Source organism: Orbicella franksi, chromosome 3, assembly GCF_964199315.1.
Source record: "Orbicella franksi chromosome 3, jaOrbFran1.1, whole genome shotgun sequence".
NCBI lineage: Eukaryota > Metazoa > Cnidaria > Anthozoa > Scleractinia > Merulinidae > Orbicella > Orbicella franksi.
Window position 1 is genome coordinate 16,888,374 of NC_138147.1, and position 20,369 is coordinate 16,908,742.

General features: G+C 38.5%; 3 protein-coding genes across 6 annotated transcripts; 1 reads left to right on the top strand and 2 right to left on the bottom strand.

Annotated features, from left to right (window-relative positions):
- Nucleotides 1-504: 504 nt before the first annotated feature.
- On the bottom strand, nt 505-6,837 carry LOC145481575 (pre-mRNA-splicing factor syf2-like). 2 transcript variants are annotated; one of them, XM_081460082.1, is made up of 7 exons: nt 6,789-6,837; nt 6,509-6,670; nt 6,294-6,419; nt 4,133-4,250; nt 3,735-3,825; nt 3,336-3,437; nt 505-2,585 (listed from the first exon to the last, which is right to left on the bottom strand). In XM_081460082.1, the coding sequence occupies exons 1-7, from the start codon at nt 6,807-6,809 to the stop codon at nt 2,420-2,422; spliced, it is 786 nt and encodes a 261-aa protein (XP_081316208.1). In that variant the 5' UTR covers nt 6,810-6,837; the 3' UTR covers nt 505-2,419. The 2 variants fall into 2 exon arrangements, with proteins under 2 accessions (XP_081316208.1, XP_081316209.1); XM_081460083.1 differs by having other exon boundaries at nt 6,509-6,664; nt 6,789-6,831.
- Nucleotides 6,838-6,847: 10 nt separating this feature from the next.
- LOC145481572 (acetyl-CoA acetyltransferase-like) lies at nt 6,848-14,365 on the top strand. Its single transcript, XM_081460077.1, has 7 exons — nt 6,848-7,149; nt 9,456-9,637; nt 9,844-9,961; nt 10,281-10,424; nt 11,295-11,572; nt 12,403-12,513; nt 12,880-14,365. The coding sequence occupies exons 1-7, from the start codon at nt 6,948-6,950 to the stop codon at nt 13,048-13,050; spliced, it is 1,206 nt and encodes a 401-aa protein (XP_081316203.1). The 5' UTR covers nt 6,848-6,947; the 3' UTR covers nt 13,051-14,365.
- Nucleotides 14,366-14,384: 19 nt separating this feature from the next.
- LOC145481580 (protein ripply-like) lies at nt 14,385-20,357 on the bottom strand. 3 transcript variants are annotated; one of them, XM_081460092.1, is made up of 5 exons: nt 20,153-20,357; nt 19,593-19,665; nt 19,098-19,164; nt 16,606-16,670; nt 14,385-15,086 (listed from the first exon to the last, which is right to left on the bottom strand). In XM_081460092.1, exons 2-5 carry the CDS (start codon nt 19,595-19,597, stop codon nt 14,897-14,899), a joined length of 327 nt encoding a protein of 108 aa, XP_081316218.1. In that variant the 5' UTR covers nt 19,598-19,665; nt 20,153-20,357; the 3' UTR covers nt 14,385-14,896. The 3 variants fall into 3 exon arrangements, with proteins under 3 accessions (XP_081316218.1, XP_081316217.1, XP_081316216.1); XM_081460091.1 differs by having other exon boundaries at nt 19,990-20,357; XM_081460090.1 differs by having other exon boundaries at nt 19,784-20,357.
- Between the last annotated feature and the right edge of the window lie 12 nt (nt 20,358-20,369).

Sequence of the window (20,369 nt, forward strand, 5' to 3'; positions counted from 1 at the left end):
GGTAAAATATGTTCACTATAACGAAGTTTTGTTATTTCGGGGTACTTTTCCATATATTTAACTATTACTGGAGCAAAGTATACCATTTGTTATACTGAGGACTTCGTTAAATAGAGGTTCATTAAACTGAGGTTCCACTGTATTCAGATCAATATGTGCAGCTGTAACTCGTTTTGAAACAGTTTTTTATTCTGGTTATAAGCCCCCTTAGAAATAAGCCCCTCCATTTATAAGCCCATCTAAAACCCTTACAAAGTTGTATAACCTCAGGGCTTGTAAGCAGCAGTTTATGGTATAATTTCTTTTTTCAGTCAGAAATTTGAAAGCCAGATAATTCAAGCCATCTCTCTTCAGAGTAATCTCTCACTCTGCAAGTAACTAAAGCAATACGAGACAGCTGAAATATATAATTGTCTTCATAAACTCTTCTTAATAATTCCAAAATGAACTTGCGAGCATGTGCTTGGAAAGCCTGCATAGCAGCAAGAGAGGAAGAAGGCTAAGACAGGTTAGTCCCTCATACAGGCCTTATTCCTAAGGTAATTCCTCTTGAGCTGTCTTTAGATCACTCCTGGCTTCAGACATCCCTAGAGGGTCTAGGACTACACAATGCTGTGATGCGAAATTTATTTATGTGGAGAGCCCAAGCAGCTTTTCATGCAATGTTCTCCACGAAAACAATGTCAGTGATCTGCGCAGTGCAGGTGCTAACATCCTTGGGGAGGACTGAATACCACATGTGAAAATAACTTGGGAGGGATTACCTTAAGAATACAGAAGTGTAGCAGCTCTCGTAAGATTGTAATTCTTTTGCTTGTTAGCAGCTGTTGTTTTGGGGCTAGGGATAATATTTTTGTTGTTTGTTCCATTGTCCTCTCAAAAGGGTATCAAGCCATTAATGCAGGACCTTACGAGAGCTGCTAAGAGAAACCTATAAGGAGTATGAACTCTCTCACCCTTCATCCTCTTGTGGTAGCAGCCATTCAGATTTAACAGATGAAGAGACAGGAAGTTGAATTGGAGTGCAAAGCTTGGGGGCAGGGTGCAAAGAGCAATCATGAAGGGGACAGGAACACCTGCAGGGATGCTATTGCTTTCTTTATCATTTACATGCTCTACATGTATGTAAAAATCCTGAGTTGTCAGAAATATTTAAAAACTAATTTAAAATTTACCGTCCTGATTGGTCAGTTTTATGGCATACAAGTCAGGGGTTTCACAAATGTTTAACACAGGAGGCAAATAATCTTCACAGGTGGACAAAACTTTTTGAACTGAACTTCTTGATAAGAAAAACTTTCGTCCAGATGATAAACCAGGCAGGCAAAATCATCGTTACAGCCGGTCAATTTGCCTGGTGATTGGCCCTTAATGAAAGCCCTAACAAGTAGTTGTGCAATGTAATAATTATGTAATGCACTTTATGCTCTACCCTCGCCCTTCTTGCTTGAATAATTGGTCTTCCCCCATCTCTCTCTCTTTTGAAAAACTGCCACACATGTTAGAGCTTGGAGTGGCCCTGCACACAAAGAGTGGGGCTGTTAGTTCTATTCGTATCCAAGGACTGCTTGTTTTGAACATGAGGAAATGGAAGTAGGAATGAGTCAGTTTGTACAAACGTCAAGTCTCCACACTAGGCTGATTAATTTGTGTTACACCCTACTGGGGATACTTCCTACTCCCTACCATTTTAGTATACATTATCACATGCTTACTGGAGAGAACATAATGATGACGATGATGATGATGATGATGATGATGGTAAAACTTTATTGATGTGTAGATAATGTGTAGCCAGGCTTTTAGCCAGAATTTGAAAAGTGGGCATCCAAAATGTGCTTAGGGCCTGCTTAAAGGAACAATTTATAAGGCAGCATATGAAAAATAAAATCATTTTCTTTAATAAGTGGCCGTCCACAGGATGCCGATCTAGCTAACAGTTTGTGTGTAGCTGAGGGGAATAGTCCTACTAATTTTTGTGGACATCTAAAAGCTGGCCAGAAAGACAAGTCTTCCATTCAAGTTTTAACACTAAGATGTTTGAATAAATTTGACAGCCTCCAAATTTAACTGTTTCTCTACACATGACCCAAATATTGACCCAAATATTCAAATGTGGCAAAGCATAACAAAACAACTGCCTTGGTCAGAGAAGCATTATTTTAATCAGGAACACTCACTAATGTACAAATGCAACTTATCAACCATATAACTTTCCTAGCCATTGCAATTTTCAGATGGTGATTTTATTTTTGCATTTGTCCTAGTGGTGATTTTTATTTACAGTACGTAACACACTTAAATGGCAAACACCACACATTTATATTGCCTGGATTCTAATCAAATCACCTTGACAATGGTGGCAGTTTTCCACGTTCTTCTGAGTTTGAAACAGTAAATTTATAATATTTGTATAAGTTTAAATTGCAGTGCCTCTTTCCAAGTTTTGCTTGATTTCAGAAGTGAATGGGTCATAAAACCTTGCTAGTTTCTTGTTGAACTTCATATTGCGTTCATTAATGTAATCAATGTCTGCTTCATCTTGGTGAGCTCGGCGACGGCTGTACTTCTCACGCTTTTCAATTCTGGAATGTAAAAATTCCAAATAAGTAACATGGAACTACCAGTGAGCTGGTTCTTTTGCCACACAGCACAGTCTGCCTGATGAGGACAGACTGGGAATGAGATAAATGCGCAAAAGAGGGTTTGGTTGTTTGAAAGATCGATTATTTTTGCCAGTCATTGATATTTCACACAATGAGTAGGCACTGCTGAGAACATGAAAACAAATTACACGGCAGTGGTGACAATAGTCTCTAAGACAAAGATTGAAGATGTCTAGTGTCATCTAATGGTTAGCTTAGTTTGTAGAATGCAAGACTGCCGAGGGTTTGAGCCCAAGACTGGACCAACACTCGGGGGTCTTAAAATAACTGAGGAGAATGTCCAACCTTTGTACATAATTAAATCTGCATATGGTTAGACACTCGAGTCTTCACGGACAAGGACTATAAACCATAGGCCCTATCCAAGGCATCTTCAGTGTTATCTCAAAGTGTTGTGGTCTGGCCTTGTCTCACAGGTTGGTGTTTCACATAGGGTTAACCTCATTGCACCTTTCATCCATGGACAGAAAAATTTCTCCAAGAAAAATTGCTATGTCTATGTCTAGGTCTACATCTATAATTGCTGGCACTAAGCTGTAGTAAGTTTCATCCCCACACAGAACCCAGATCAAGCCTGAAACTGGCCCTCTTGGTCTCAAACAGACGGTGCATCTTCCACTTTCAAGATGATTGTCTCTAATGTGTCAAGATCTGTTAAACTGTACTTACTGCTTTTCTAGGTCAGCAACCATCCTGTCTACTGCAGCCTCTGGTACTTTTCCCTCTCCTCCATAATTAACATCATCAACACTGGGGTACATTCCCTCCCCTCTGCAACAAATTGCACAGTGTTCATTAAAATATTTTTTCAGATGTCAGAGCAACAAATTGTAAATGTAACAGCATGACCACTAGAATAATATTATTATGAAACAGCAGTGAGAAATTGTAACTCCACAAACCATCAAAATGAAAGTATTTTTAATTAACTATTGTCGTTTACATGAATATAAAAAAAAACCTTGTTGTATCAAATACTGAGTACTGTATGATCAAATAAAGCATTTGAGGCTACTTGAGTCTAGTTCCCAACATTGGCAGAAACATTTCTACAACCTTGACACTTACTTTTGTTCCTTTTCTCTCTTGTAATCTTCATTATTTGGTTTCATCTGTTTGGTAAGGCGTTGGTATTGTCTATATTGAGCAGCAGCAAAGCCTATAACATTTTACAAGAAGAACTAACAATATTAGAACACATAGAATTTTCAGTAGTTACCTCTCTGTGAATACCAGCTACACTGAAATTTTTGAATGGAAGCTTATGGGGCTGGAAACAGAAATGAAGGAAGGCATCATGCACCCAGATCTAGACTCTGTACTAAGATTACCTTATAATTAACAACTGCATCTGAGACTCCATATTATTTATTGAAAATTACAACTAATTGATTACATTGTACCTTCAATAAATTAATAATAGTATGAATGGCACAATATCCTACACATAAATAGCTATACTGTACCAGAGAAGCCTTGATCAGGATTTTTCTTCTTTCTCTTCCTATCCAGTCTATCAGCATCATCAGCAGACATCTCTAACAACTTAACTCTGTCATAATCCTCTCCACGAGATTCAGCTTCCTAACACGAATCAGAAGGAGGAAGACAAGCACAGTCAAGTCAATGTGAAGTCTGTTTTGGGTATACTGCCACGGTTTATCCCAGTTTCTGTAGCATTAAGAGACTAGAAAAATTTCTACTCCCCCCTGGATTGGATCCTAATCCATTACAGCAGTAAATTCAACAGTGGGAGACACAGTGGCCTCATGGTTTGTGTGCTCAACTCCAGATCAAGAAGTCCAGGCTCGAGTACTGGCCAGGGTCATCTTGTTGTTTTCTTGGGCAAGACACTTTACTTTCACAGTGCCTCTCTCCACCCAGGTATACAAATGGGTACCAGCAAATTTAATGCTGGGAGTGATTTTGCAACCCCGTGCCCCCCAGGTACTTCCAGAAAAGATGGGTGGGGCTGTGTGGCCCACTTCCCAAAACCCTTACCCTATTTATGACCAAAATCTGCATTTTTTGCTACCCTATTTATGACCATTGCAACTGACACAGTCGCCCTAAACATAAGTTATGAAGAGCTTTTGTTAACTGCCTTATTGATAACAATGAAAAAGTAGCTTCTTCTAAGAAACATACCCAATTCAAGACTAGAGTGCTAAAACCATACTCAATTCATAACCAAAATGGCCAAAATCAATACAACCCTATTTATGACCAAAACGGCTGAAATATGCTACCTTTTGGGTCCGCACATACTTATATAGCCCATATACAGGAGTAGCCCCCCCCCCCTCCCCAGGCTCTGCAATGGAATAGCATCCCATCAAGGAGGGAGTAGAAATAGTCCTAGTTGCTTCATGCTACAGAAACTGGGATAAGCTCCCACCTAATGGGCCACTTGGTTCATATGTAGACTTTACCTTATTAAATTCAACAGTACCCATTTACACAGCTGGGCTTAGAGAGGCAGTGCAAGAGTAAAGTGTCTTACCCAAGATCATAACATACTGACCCCTGCCAGGGCTCAAAACTGCACTGCTTAGGGACATATACAATGTAAATCAAGGATTCTGGTTTCACTTAGTTTTAAGCTACCAAAGTATCTTTTAGGGTGCACTCGAAGAAATAATAATAATAAACACTCTTATTTTGGTTTTTAGGCTCAATTTACGCCAGTCTTTCAAGTCCGGACGTCTGGCGCAGGCTCCTTTCCTGAACTGCAGCTGGTAATTGAACCTCTTCCATTTTAAGTGGTATCTTTCAGAGGTCAAATTAAACTTGTGCCATGCCCAGATTGGTCTCCTCTAGGGGTTGAATTCAAATTTTCATGCAGTTAAATGCAATTTAATGGAGTTAACAACAACGAGCGCCTGTGTTCCTGTAGTTGTCAGTGGTGTTTTAATATCTGCATGCACCATGATTCCATGTGCTCCTGAACTAAAACATGTTGGCAGCCTTCACAGCGATAGCGTTTACAGTGAGCGTTGTTTTGCATGGGAGCACATCTTCAAACATTCCCACCCTCCCTTCCCTCCTTGGCTTGGTTTCCAGGATTTGCCTGCCATGGGACCGGGCTCCATCTAAGAGCTGGCTGCCAATAGTGGAAGCTCCTGGATTTCTCAGGCACCCAACCTCCATTTAGCAATGCAGCTGTTAACAACGAGTAACGCCGACCTTTTCATATGAGAGTTACCCCCAGACACAATCCTGCAGGATGGACCAAGTGTACATGAAGGTATTGGGCTGATGCCTTTCAAATCATATTTTGTTTAAACCGTATTAAAAATTAATTACATTGCAAAGCAATGATATTACACATCTAACAAAACCTATTAGTGACTAGTTTCAAAAATCACAAGTCTGACCCTTAAAATGTAAACAAAATCAGTACAACTACGTCTTCAGATTCCAGTGGAACCCTACCTCACAGCTAACCAGTTACATGTAATATCGTCCCTTCATTATTACGTTAACTTTTTTCTGCCCTCACAAAAGCCCAGTGATTCATTTTCTTATTTAAATAACCCTGTCAATATGGCCAACCCATAAATGATCCATAAATACAGCTAGATGTTTGTGGTATGTCATCAATGATTTCCAGCACAGTTCCTCTACCTTCCTAGCCTCTTCTTCCTTGTTTTCCCATTCTACTCGACGTTGCATAGCCTCCCAATTTGCAGGCAGCTTCTTTCTTCTATCCTCCTCTGCAACTTCTTGATGATTCAATTTACGTGCCTCATTCTGGAATACCAAAATTAAATTTCACAGGATTGTAAATGAGAAAAGATATTGCAATATTTGCAGTTACGACATAAAAATGACCATCATACCCTTCTAAGATGAAGATCTCGCAATCTTTTCATTCTTTCTGCTCGTTTATCAGCGACCGAAGATGATGAAGAAGATGATGATGGGCCGGCTTCTGTATCATCGTCTTCTACGACAGAAGTACTGGCCTGGCCGTTCATCGCAGCTGATTCCGAGCTCTTACGCTAAAAAAGGAGAAAACAAACTGTGTGTTATTCAATCTACGTTCTTGGAAGAAAAGGTCAGCGGCCAAAAGATACAGTTGAATGAAACGGAAAATGGAAAATTTGTATACCAACTTACATGATCAACTTGTGACGCCATGTTTCTTGTTCACTGAAGGAAACTTGAGCCCACAAGTAAATCAAAACAGTGGAATTCTCATCTTTCAATACTTTGTCATGTACGAGGTCACGTAAAGCTCCAACCTCGTTCCCAGGAGTTAATCTTTGTACTTTTACAATGGCGGCCAGTTCGGGATACAATAATACAGATGTTGTAATTGTTGCTGCAGGAAGAACGCCAATCGGAAATTTGAACGGCTGTCTTAGCTCACTCAAAGCACATGAACTTGGTGCCATAGTCATTCGAGATGTTTTGTCGCGCGGCAAGACTCCAGCGTCTGACGTGGCGGAAGTCATCATGGGACAAGTTTGCACTGCAGGTACGCATATGACAAACACTCGTTTGAATCCTTTCTGTTGTTCCAAAAGAGCTTCGATTGCGTTGGTGAAAGCAATTACAAGTGCTTTCCTTCAGAATTTTGGGATTGACTTAGACAAAGTCACGTGGCCGCATTCTGTGCTTGTCACGCCCCCTCCCCACCCTCTGTCCCCCGGGGGGACTCCCAAATAAAAAGGACGGGGGTGTTCGTCAGAAATGTTGAAAAGAACCCCTGAAAGAGGGGGGTGTTGGGATTTTCAGTTTTGCGGATTTGGCCAATTTTTGGTTCAGTTTTTCAGTTTTCGCACTTAGATTCTGCGGTTTTTCAGTTTTGGTGTCTTGTGCAGTTTGCAGGTTTTCTCCAATTTAGTCTTTGGTTTTCATTTTTTGTCAACAATGAGGGCGGTTTTTTGGATTTTTCTGCCTAATTCCTTTTTTACAGTTTTTCTGGTTTTGCCAAGGAAGTTACACCTCACAGTCACACTAAAACTTTAATTGTCAACGGTCTGTAATTCCAAAGAACCACTTACAGTTAGAGGAATGCATGACAAACTTAATTAGTCTCTTTAGCTGCCATTGTGCCAACACAAATGAAAATTCCGACAATGGCAATCGAAAAGTAGTTTCAGAATGTGGTGTTTCTTTCAAACAAAAATCACCTAAAATCATACGGAAGCCGGTAAGGGTCACACATCATACTGTGGAACCGATTTACACAAAAAAGGAGATTTTTGGACTACGATGTGTTCTGCTGTAATGAAGGAATACACAGAAAGAACTTCGGAAAGTAAAATGAGCTTAGATGTATAACAATTAAATGACAGAAAGAGAGATTCTGAAGACTCAGTAACAAAGCTTTGCTAGTGAGGTCTTTTATTTTGGTTTTCGGGTTTGGACGAAATTTCTTGCGGTTTTATGGTTTTCGGCGATTTTTTGCACGGTTGTTAGGTTTCTAATAGGCCCCTACGCCTCCCTCCTGAACAGTACCAAGATCCTGTTTTGTGGCTTGAAATGTGCTTGGAATCCTGTTTTGTGGCTTTTCACCCCTAATAGGTACTATAGGTACTAGGCTGAATACCTTAAGAGGTAGCAAAACCACTTTTTTAACCCCTAAAAGGTACAACAAGCACCCCCGTCTTTTTTATATGGGAGTCCCCCCCCCCTCCCCCGAGCCTCTGCCCAGAGAATTTGCCATTTTAAATTTCTAAAACAGGTGAGTTGTTCATATCTGATCAAACAATCAATATTTTGTGCGGATTAAACCCTACAGAAGGATACTTGTACGTCCAAAATAAATATAATACATGTAGGAACAGAGCAACTGAAAAATGTCTGATTCTGAATGCCAAATTGAAAAATGGAGCGTTTTGTTAGTGAAATTAAGCTTTGAATTTCCTAGTTAGGTAGTGCATTTTTTTGTGGTCATGTTGAGTATATATAATTATGTTATTTGCCAGCTGGGAGGTCCATATAGTGGTAAACTGTAACCGAGGTCTTGAAAAAATGCTGCCTGAGACGTCGGGCAGCATTTTCAAGCCCGAGGACCGACCCTAAGCCAGCAAATAACATGTTTATTTTTTTTCCTGCAGTAAATTGGTTTTACAGATTACAAATGGGTTTGTTTACGCAACTTTGTCATTGAATCGACTTCCGTGCCGTCTACTAATGATTTATAAAAAACTCTTCGTAACGAGCGAGTAAGTCAGATAGTAGTATTAAAGAACAGATTTTTTTCGAACTACTTTATGTTAGTTGCATTTATTTCACCAGTTAAGTTCTCCAAAATTTTTTTTGCAGTGTGAAATTTTGTGGGAAGTTTGAAGTTTTACTACAAAAACAATTTCTATCAGTCGTCGCTTTTAAAATCACTTGAAATCAGACTTTTCTACCATAAACTGAAAAGCAAAAAGAGAGGAAATTCATTAAATGTATTCCACAGAAGGTCTCCTGAATACAGCAACGATCAGAGAGGTAAATTCGACTGAAATTGACTAGAATTTCACGGCGAGAGAAACACAGGATTACGTGCCATTACAGCGCCAAGCTACAAACAACCAAGCAAACTCTCAATACTTCAAAATACTCAATTAAATTTACTTACAGTGACAGAGACAAACTTGTGTTGACTAATCGTGGATGGATGTGTAAAGAAGGCAAAAGATTGACGATTACCGCTAACTTTTGTGGGCCGTATCGTAAAAAGCTGGACCAGTCACGTGCGTGTGATTAGCCAATCAAATTCAAGGATTTAGGATTCCGGCTCGCTCAGATTCTTGAGAAAAAAATAATAAAAAATATTTTTCTTAGGACAGGGACAAGGACCTGCACGCCAGGCGGCAATGAATGCTGGTATCCCATCCTCAGTTCCAGCTTATGGTGTTAACATGCTGTGCGGCTCTGGGTTAAAGGCTGTCGCATTAGGCTACCAAGCTGTTTTGAATGACGAGTCAGCTACCATTGTTGCAGGCGGTCAAGAAAGTATGAGTCAAGTAAGTGCTAGTCTCCTACACAGTCATTGTTTGAGTCATCACCCAGCACTCTAGTCCACTAGTGGAAAGGAGCATGTTTGTATGAAAACTCCCTTTGGAGCTGGTTTGTGATTAAGTAATGAATCCTGAGGTAGAAATTCCAATTGCCCCACTGAGGCTAATTATAACTACATTATAATTTAGTGCATATTTGTTGTTTCTTTTAGGCCCCACATTGTTGTAACATGAGGTCTCCACTGAAGATGGGTGATGCTAAACTTGTGGATTCTATGATGTTAGATGGGCTCATTGATGCCTTTCATGGCTACCACATGGGAATAACAGGCAAGGGCATGAATTATATTTTCTTCCTTGTTGGTTAAGATTACTGATTTCCTATAGTATTACGCATACATTATGCAAGCAGTTTCCACAAATTTCACTTTTGTTCAGTTCTTGCGTTTTTTCCATCAAAATTGCTGCAGTTATTTGTACAACAAAGTGAACCAAAGTATTGTATGTTGTGGTACATTTTGTACATTTTCAAATGGTACAATTTTTTACCTACTTTTTGCTGCAAAAAGCAACAAAGGTATTTCATAAACAAAAAAGCTGAATATATATTTTTTAAATTTTATTACTGACAGTAACTTTTATTTTGCAGCCGAGAATGTTGCAAAACAATGGCAAGTAAGCAGGGATGACCAAGATCAGTTTGCAGTTGTGTCTCAAAACAAAGTGGAGAAGGCACAGAAAGAAGGTTATTTTAAAGAAGAGATTGTCACTGTTCCTGTTAAAACACGAAAAGGTAAATTGATGTGGCATTCAAAATGTGACAACCAATATTTGTTATAAGGAATGACTGGTCTGTTTGGAATAATATTCAAATTGGGTGTCAACCCAGGCTTTTACTATATCAAAAATAATGCCTGATTACAACCAATGCATTGTTAGATTTAAATATATACCTGTTGACATCAGCCAAGTGTGAAAATGGCCTTTACATAATGAAGAATACAAAAGCAAAAACCGACACAACGTAGGATGATTTTTTTGAAGGTGTACTATATTTCAGCTGGACAAACCAGCCTTCTTCAGGTACAATGAAAATTTTACATTGGGACATGTTTTTATGTAGCCAATATTTACATAATACCGGAAATACGTAAAAGTAATTAACAGTGTAAATTAAAGATAAGCATACAGTAAAATAAAATAACATGATAAAAGAACATAATAAAAGAAAACAAATGGAAACAATATGTTTCTTTGCAGATGTTCAGACCATCAGGATCAATTGTTCTGCCTTTTTGAATTAAAAAATCTTCCCTGGAGAAAAGAAAAAAAGATTGTTTTTCCCCACTGAAAAGATTTTTTCAGTGGGGATTAATTGCATGTCATTAGCAGTGTGGTTAGGAGAGGACAGGAAATGTTCGGCGGCCCAATGTAAAATTTTCATTGTACCTGAAGATGGCTGGTTTGGTCAGCCAAAATATAGTACACCTTCAAAAAAAATCATACTACATTGTGTCGGTTTTTGCTTTTGTATTCTTCATTTTATATGTAAAGCTGATTAGATCACTATTGATCCAACGTATACCAGCAGGATCATCGTTCCAGTTGCTTGCTTAAACATTTTATAGTCCTTTACATAACCTAATACTTCATAAACTTACAGAGACAATAGATGTCACAGAAGATGAATTTCCAAGACATGGCACTTCCATGGCGGGTCTTGCTCGTCTCAAACCCTGTTTTCTACAGGATGGCACTGGCACAGTAACAGCAGGGAATGCTTCTGGGATTAATGATGGTTCTGCTGCAGTAGTGCTAATGTCTTATGCGGAGGCTACCAGGAGGGGTGTGGTCCCTTTGGCACGCATTGTCTCTTGGGGTCAGGCTGGTGTGGACCCAGCAGTGATGGGTACTGGACCTATCCCTGCAGCCAGGAAAGCTGTGAGTATAGCCCTTTGGAGTATATTAAATACAATTACTCTGTTTTAAAGTTCACCAGTAACAATCAGTAGGGACCTTATGCAAAACACAACCGCAAGGACAATGGGACATCACCAAACAAAAGGTTTAATGCTTTGCACTTGCAATTTCATTCTTGGTACTTTTCTTTGCCATCCTGTGTTAATCAACAATGTGAAATGACCAATTTCCAAGTATTTTGACAATGGGATCCACTACGGCTAATTTTTTCATATTTCTATTTGGTACTCACTACGCATTCGTAGCATATTCAGCAGGGCCAAGTTTTAATACCAACAAACACACTGAATAGATCTATGTAAATGCAAAATTCCAAAGTAAAATATAAACACACTTTTTAATAGGTGTTGTCCTTGCCGTCGCTGTCATGTGCATAAGGTCCCTAGTGATAATTTGTGTACAAAATCGCAACATTTCAAAACAACTTTTTGTAAACCTCAAAACTTTATCATGAGTTTGAGATTAGGACTGTGTGACCAGGTACAAAATTGTAAATGAAGCACTATTCCAGAAGCGATTACTGTTTACCTGCAGAGGCTCGGAAATTTATATCCAACATTTACTGTCTTATAGTTCAAATCAGTGCAAACTTGGAAAGAATCTCAACTTAATATGATTATGTGTACTTGAATAAGTAGAAGGAATCTGAAAAGTTGAATTCTAAGGGCCTGTTTAAAATATTTTGGAAGTCTTAATGATAACTTGATCTTCAAACTTACTCAGAGGGACCTCAGGAGAATCTTGGAATGACAAGAGGTTAAATGTTTGTTTTTTCTTCTCATTTTCTTCAGCTCCAAAAAGCAGGATGGAAGATTGAAGATGTTGACTTGTTTGAACTAAACGAGGCATTTGCTGCCCAGTCATGTGCCGTTGTTAAAGATTTGGGACTTGACCCAGAAAAGGTAAAAATCATTTTGAAACTTTAGTAATATATTAATTAATTTGTTAATAAATAAATATGAATATATTTAATTAATATATTATCATAATCAAATTTGCAATTATTCAACGGAAGCCTTGTCATACCTGCAGCATACCCCCAGACCTCCTTAGAGGCTTGTCCATTTAGCACTCGAATCAGTTTCAGCTGTCTCCTGCATGAAACTAGCCCTCTACACCCTGAATTAATGAGAACCCTGTTACCCAAAGCATACCAGAAGGGTAAACTTAGGTGTAAATGCTAAGGAAAAATTATTCATTGATGATTAATTAACTGGTGAATTGTGCATTAATTAATATTTACATCTGTTAATTTTTTTTTTCCAAAGGTGAATGTCAGTGGAGGTGCTCTAGCTCTTGGACACCCGATAGGAGCATCAGGATGTAGAATTCTTGTTACTCTGTTGTATGGCTTAAAACGAACGGGAGCAAGACGAGGCGTGGCAGCTTTATGCATTGGTGGTGGAATGGGTATTGCTATGTGTGTGGAAAGGTTATGACAATAGGAAAGACTTAAGTGAGGAGCATTCACACCAAACATTTTTTAATACTAGGGATGGTGAGGACACTGGAGAAACACTACTTTTAAGTTGTATTTTCCAATGATTTCTTAGATTCTCTGTCTAGTGGGTTACAAATAAAATATTTTTTCTGCTTGTAAGCATCCAGGGCCAGTTTTGGCTAAGTACGATGGACAGAGCCTTGATGTTACAGGTGATCTTGCCTGTTCTTGTTATAGTTCAGGTCAAGTAGGTTTCAAAGATGACTAATGTGGCAATATTCAAACTAAGTCCAAATGATAAAAGTATTATGAGTGAGGGATTTGTTTTTTAAAAAATGTGCATTTTGAGGCAAACATGCTCTGCTCTCATGATGTCAATTAATTAATCTTAAAAGTTTGAAGAATTACTTGGGTATCCTGCCTGGGAATTTGGCAGTCAAGGCGAATGTAGCAAGTTAGTCATCTCTCAGCAAATTGGACCTACTTTGATATGTGTTAAACAGGGAGTCAAAACCATAAGATTCTAATAGCGGGTTTTAATTTATTACATCCATATGTATAAAATATTTATACTAATTAGTGGCATTTACAATGGCACCAGCTTGGGTTACAGAATTTGTACATGTGGTCTTACAACAGGTTTGAATGACTAAGTTTTCAAAGAATGCATGAAAAGAGAATAATATATTATTGTACTTAATTGAAGAGATGATATGTAATAAAGTTCACATGAATAACAATAATTTTTCTTTCAGTCTAGTTCAATTCACTCTAGAAAATGGAATGATAAGTAATCACACCATGAAGAGGCTCTCGAGCTGCATATGATAACTGAAATGAACTTAGAGCAGTCTTAAGATCACTCTGTGGACTTTACTTATCAATTTTTCTGCCCAATACCCCACTAGAGAGCTTGTTTACAGATGAAGCAGAAATAAGAGCTTCAAGCCAAAGGACATTTCACAACATTACATGCTTTTTTTAAGCTTGAATGAATCATGAATTTATATTATAATGATATTTTTAGAAATGCATGTGCATCTTGGTTTTACAAAATTGTATATTTTCTTTAAGACCAGTAAATATCAAAAATTGCATTTTTGTTGCTAACCCTTCTCAACTCTCAATCTTATCAGGACAATAGAGTATAATATTCTTTACTAATTAGTTAAGATTAGTCACTGACTGCAGTTCTTACAAAATATTTCACAAAATTCATAAAAAAGATTTGAAAACAGAATGGAAAATGGCAAAAGTAACCTATTGTACCTGACACAGACAGCTGTATCAAGAAAAGCCATCAGCATAGTAGCATCAATAGCAGTTTATGATAAATGTTATGGACAAGATATATTTTATTTTTTAACAAAAATTAACCGTGTATCCAGACATAAAGTAAAAAGAAACTGAATTAACATCTTTTAACTTATTAATAGAAATACTACATGTATTAGAATCATGCTGAATCAATAAACTGCATAACTGACTTCTCATTGTCCAAGATTGAAGAATGTAATGGGCCATTTCCAAGTTCCATTTTGCCTCTGTGTCAAAATGAGTCATGGGAAACCATTCTTTGAGAACGTGCCCCCCGACAGGTTCATTTTCATGCAAATTGAACTCATTTTCGTGTGAAAGGTTTTGCACTAGGACTCGTTTTGAAACCGAGGCACAAAGTAACCCGAAAATTAAATGGCCGATTTTCGAACTCTGTTCAAAACGTATATCATATAAATCGTAAAAGCGCGTTTTTAAACTTTCTTTCACTTCGGTGTGTATATTATATATGAATGTTCGTTCCCGAGGTATTTACATTTACGGTGTTTCGTTTTTGATAATAAATACTATTGTTTACATTTCTTTGTACTTTCTTGTTCGCCACATTCATCATCATTCTCTTCATCGTCGTCATCGTCGCTCGTATCACTATCGTACTCATCTACGACTTGAATTGTCGCCTGAACAGGAAAGTTCCGCAATAGGGTTTCACCCGAGGCATACATGTAATCATACGCAGCTTTCGTCCAAAGTAACCTAGAAGGGAAATGATACTGTCAGGTACGCGTTAAAAAAGTTCAGTCACGGTATTTTGAGATAATTTGACGGTACAAAATTAAATTGAAGGAAACCTCAATATAACAGTTTCCTAAGGTAAAAAACACCAAAGAGATGATGTTAAACCATAAAGGAACAAGGATGGTTAAGAATGGAGAAGATTGATACGGATTGAAAACGACGAACTTGAAAAATTCAGGCTAAGCTTTTCAAGATTCGCAAACCTTGATGTAGCTTATTAAGTAAACGTAGCAAACAAGCTGCAATGATGGAAAAAAGTCCTTGGGACACTGATGTAACGCCATGAATTATCTGTGTTTTACAACCAAAACTTGAAAAAGCACTCCTTAACATGCATTGCTGTCCCCCCACCCCATCCCACTGAAAAAAATGGGGTGAAAACTTTAAGAAAAGAGTACAGCTCAAAAATAGTTTCGCTGACTTGCTTTTCTAAAAGACTGTACAAAAGGAAGCTGTTTTCTCTGTTAAGGAAAAATATTGGTGAAACATTTACGTTGGGTGAAAACATTATTAAACTAGTTTGTGCGTTGTACCCATCCGACGAATTGACAGTGAAACATTGACTACTGAGGCAGCGTCCATATACGCCGGAGAAATGTGAAAACGCAGCTTCATTTCTACGATTAGGCGTACTGTCCACACTTATCCGTCACGAAAACAAAGCTTTCGGAAAAGGCTCCTCACACCGGAGGAATTTGAAAACACTGCTCATTGGCTTTTCGTTTTCTTGTGGACGGAAAACGTTTTGAAAACGAAGCTTTTCGAAAACGATGGCGTCACGATGATCATGTGATTTCTCTGACCAAGTTTTCTTAAAACACAAATCCAACATGACCGGTGATTGTCGCGTTTTTGAATTTCTCCGGCGTAGTGTGGGTGGAAAACACTTGATTCGTCTTCAGAGTGAAACCTCCGTTTTCACATTCTTCCGACAGAGTGTGGACGGGGCCAGAAACGCTATGTTGGAGGCCACCCTTCCACGCCAGTAGTTTGCCGAGTCGGGCAAGCTTCTTTCCGGCTGGCCAACAATAATCTTACACAGTTTTGACCATCTGTACATTGCATTAGCTACACTACAGTTCCATTGAAAGCTCTACAAAGAGTTTTATTCCATTTTCAAACAGGTTTATATTCGTGCAAAAAAATCGAAGGAGGTTTTCAGTCTTTTCACATCAGCGGATGAAAACTGTCGCCAATAAACGCTCCATGCAGTGAGGGGCTGTCTCAAACATTCCGAGCTCCCCCAATATGTCCGATCCTTCAATCCGATATATTTTTTTTCTTACATCATACTAATGTCAGTCTTATTAAGTTCTAGGTTCCCTCGAAAAGCTTTTCAATTTTCGATTGCCGGCAACCTCTTTAATTTCCCGCCAAAATTTGCTGTTTTCCTACAAGTGTTATTGGAGTCGTCGCCCGTTTCAATAACGACAGATAACGTCTCCAAGTTTTACTGATTCTTGTGTACTAAAATTACCTGACTGGATGTTTAAATTGTGGTTGTTGCTGTATATTTCCTGTTGTACTCGGCTGTCCATAGGGCTGTTCAAAATAAAAGAAAAAATATATATATTGAACAAGCGACAGTACAACAGAAGGCTATTTACTAGTAAATAATTTCCCAGTGTGAAATCAATTCCCGTCCGTGTCTTCATAAATTTTCAGTTCAGCAAAATTGTTTTTTGAGTTATTTTAAAACGCGTTATAGTTCTAAGCACGGTGATGAGCTCAAACAGATGTATAGTTGTACCGCACTGCAGAATCAAACGCCTCTCCAGCGATTACGCGAGTTATGTTTGTTTTTAGCGAACTCGACCGCCACTATATAACTGCCGATATCCTGTACCCAAACGAGTTCAAGGAAAACTACTGAGTAACTGCCGTAGTTACTGTTAATGTCATCTCTTTTCTGAACAAAACATTGAAATGTTCCGATCCGTAATAATTAGTTGTGGTTAACGCCCAAAATTCTCTGGGTTGACCTTTTTACTATCGTTGGTATTTTTAGGTACAGCCGGATGTTTTTATTTCTCTACATTTTCTCCCGATATATTTAGTCTCGGTTGCACGCGAAGTTATGAAAGTAGACGCAGTATCAAATAAATTATTGATTATCAAGAACGAGTGCATGTATTCGAAGAGTGGTCCGTTCCTACAGTAATCAAGTTTGAGTAGTGTTTCGGCTTTAAGTGAAACACAGTTTTGTCTATCGCTCTCGTTATTCAGATTACTCTGGCTGTGAAACCCAACAGATTTCAAACCATTTCCGAGGTTGATTTACTAGGTTCGATTCTCGAAGGGTGACAAAAAATGGGTTGAAAAGCGGGCAGTTCGAAAAATTGGGGGTAAAATTAGTGTTCGATTGAGGGATAGGAAACGACTTTTGCTTCGATTTATCAGGAGGTGTGAAAAATCGAGGATATGAGAAATTGGTATTCCACTATTCAACTGTATAAACAAAGTTTACTCGCCGCTTTCCGCAATAGCTTCGTTATCTCCAAGTTCAGTGGCCGCTTACATTGTTTTCATGAATAAAAAAAATCGAGCGGGTCTTTGTTTTAATTTGTTATCAGAATATTTCCAGAGCTGAATAATATAAAATTCAATTTTTAAGCACACCATCCAACTCCGTTTAGAACACTTTTTATCAGTTCGAAGCGCTCCTAAATTGGCCAACATCTATATTTTCTCGCAGGCTGTGTTTTTCGGCCGCTTTTTGGCCAGAAAATTACGACACCTTTAATATAACGTGAAAAAAGGAAACTTTTCTTGGAAAGTAATAAAATAAACTTTTGGCAATCCAACTAAGTTCAATAAAGGCAAAAACCAGAGACTGAATCAGGGGAAGCTCTTAAATCCATTTTCTTCAAACTACCGAGTTAATAGCAGCAGGGAAAGCGGTTGTGGAACTCTTACTCGATGGACATCAAACAGACACCATCAATGTCGTAAATACTCTTTTTCTTTGGCCATCGTAGCTTGATAAGATAACATGCGTTTTATTGCCATGTTTATCACCGCAGTTTGCGTGTTATTTCTTATCAAGACACCATCAAGTTATGCCGGTACTTACCATATTTTTTAACAGACCCTTACCAGCCTAACCTGCTAAGAAACTCAAAGAAAAGATAGATGCTAACTGCTTCCAAACTTTGATAACGACTAGAGAAAACAAAATGATAAAAAATATATCGATAAATAAAATGCATCGCTGACAACATGTCCGTAGTTCGATGGAAAACGACTCAGTATTATTTCGAACCCGTTTATCGAAGCGCGACTCTTTTTTTGTCTCTTTTTTTGCCAAGCAAGTGTCAGAAATGATAAGAAATGTCTATTCAGTGGACCAGTTTCACGTTTAAGAACTGGAAAAGTGAGTATTTCGTTTCAATTTATGATCATCATTTTGTCCGGCCTGAGATTTTCTGATTCACGGCCGCCCCTGACAAGCACAATTCATTGAAAGACTTCATTTTCATTTTTTATTTTCCATTTTTTTTTTTTTCGTTGACCAAGAAGCGAAATTTTTCTGATGGAATAAGTGCGTCCTTCATTTGCCTGAGCTTTAAAGTCAGAGCAATACAGAAACATTAAGCCAAATTAAGAGAGAATAACAATGTTTTTTTCAAAGGAAACTTTAATTTCGTTACCGTGGAAAACCATGAATAGTTATTGAAGGGCTGCTTTCCCTTACCGCCTCTTGTGAAATACGCAAGCTTGCCCAGAAAAAACAGTCATTGAAAAAAATCGAAGTAATTGACGAAAAAGCGGTCAGAACTAACAGGGAACAAAGAGATGACGCGCGTGACATATTTTGGCGAAAAGTGCAACCTTCACTGGATATATTTAATTGACAATTTTTTTTTTCTTTTATTGTGTAAAATTTACATGCTACGGCCACAACGAATTGTGTTGCGAAATACATCTCCAAGAATATAATTTTAAAGTTGTCGAAATGGAATAACTTACCGTGTATCGTGGTCGGCGTTTTCTCTGGCAGTCCTGGGGACTCTCTACCCAAGGGCGCCAAATTTTGCTGAAATGATCAAACACAGATGAGACAAGAAAATATGTCGTTTTTCACGAATTTAAGAGCCACAGATACGTTCAAATGCCCAGATTCATGGATTTGGCGGGTGTACGTGTACGAGTAATTGGTTTTTGTGTTTCGTCCATAATTCACCGGTAAAACATGGCCAGTACATAAGAAACCCTTTGTAAGCCCAATTGATTCCGACCTAGAACATTTGCACACGAAAATCTCTTCATATAGCCCCTTCGTGCTTTCTTTTCAGTAAAACGTTTAACACGACATTGACTGTTGACAGAGGGCTTTGTGAAATTCCTTCTTTGCATTGCTCATCGTCAATTCAGCGCTCACGAAATATTCCTTAGCCGATTTGTTTTGAACACGGTGGCTTCCATAATACACAATTTACAAATCAGTTGCAACAAAGTACTTACTTCATCTTGTGGTTTCAGTATAAAAGATCCTTTTAGCTACAACAGGTCCTTCTTTTTAGCTTGCTCAGTTTTCCTGTCAATTCGAAGAGGAAAGGAGCGATGTTATTACAATTTCAAGAATTAATGAGCTAACCTTGAGTCACGAAATCATTCTATAACGACAAATATGTAGTCATGGGTTGTAAAACTACCTTACAATATGTTCGGTACACGATTAGGATTTCTGCCAAGCTCCTTTCAAATCGGCACACAGACGTTCTAGGCAATTTCAAAACTTTGTCAAAATTGCACTGACTACTGAACAAGGCAAGAGCTGAGGTGTTAATGGCCAACGAAGTGCGTTTTTTCGAGTTATCTTATCATGTTGTACAAGAGTTTGCCCACGTAAACTTCCTACCATGAGTCACGTAAAGATCTTCTTGCCGCGTAAATCGTATTTGAGCTTTATCAAGAGGGAAGAGTTCAGGAACGTGTGAAATCTTTGGCAAAATGTCGTAGAAGCGCCAAAATATAGTCTGGACGTGCCTAGTGTGTCGTCCAGAGCCAGGAAATTTTCACACCTTAGGGCTGCACTCGGCCAATCACTCGAGCTCTCAAAGACAACTTATTGTTTTGACCGTCAAAGGGCTTCCACAACACCGTGTGCTTCGCACTGCTCGTGCCGTAAACTTGTAAACACAGAGTATGAATTCACACATTTAAAAAGCGAATTGGTACTTTTCAGGCGGCAAAACTAATGCAAATTTCGTTGCTGTGACATGTGTGCTGTCGGAGACG

Excerpts from the sequence above, each read along its gene's own strand:
- LOC145481575 (XM_081460082.1), bottom strand. The coding sequence starts at position 6,809 with ATGGCGTCACAAGTTGATCAT. Across the intron at positions 6,671-6,788 it reads TGGCGTCACAAGTTGATCAT|CGTAAGAGCTCGGAATCAGC; the intron begins GTAAGTTGGTAT and ends CTCCTTTTTTAG. Across the intron at positions 2,586-3,335 it reads GTTGCTGACCTAGAAAAGCA|AATTGAAAAGCGTGAGAAGT; the intron begins GTAAGTACAGTT and ends TTTACATTCCAG.
- LOC145481572 (XM_081460077.1), top strand. The coding sequence starts at position 6,948 with ATGGCGGCCAGTTCGGGATACAATAATACAGATGTTGTAATTGTTGCT. Across the intron at positions 7,150-9,455 it reads GGGACAAGTTTGCACTGCAG|GACAGGGACAAGGACCTGCA; the intron begins GTACGCATATGA and ends TATTTTTCTTAG. Across the intron at positions 12,514-12,879 it reads TGGGACTTGACCCAGAAAAG|GTGAATGTCAGTGGAGGTGC; the intron begins GTAAAAATCATT and ends TTTTTTCCAAAG.
- LOC145481580 (XM_081460092.1), bottom strand. Across the intron at positions 16,671-19,097 it reads AACGCCGACCACGATACACG|CCCTATGGACAGCCGAGTAC; the intron begins GTAAGTTATTCC and ends TATTTTGAACAG. Across the intron at positions 15,087-16,605 it reads CAATTTAAACATCCAGTCAG|GTTACTTTGGACGAAAGCTG; the intron begins GTAATTTTAGTA and ends TTTCCCTTCTAG.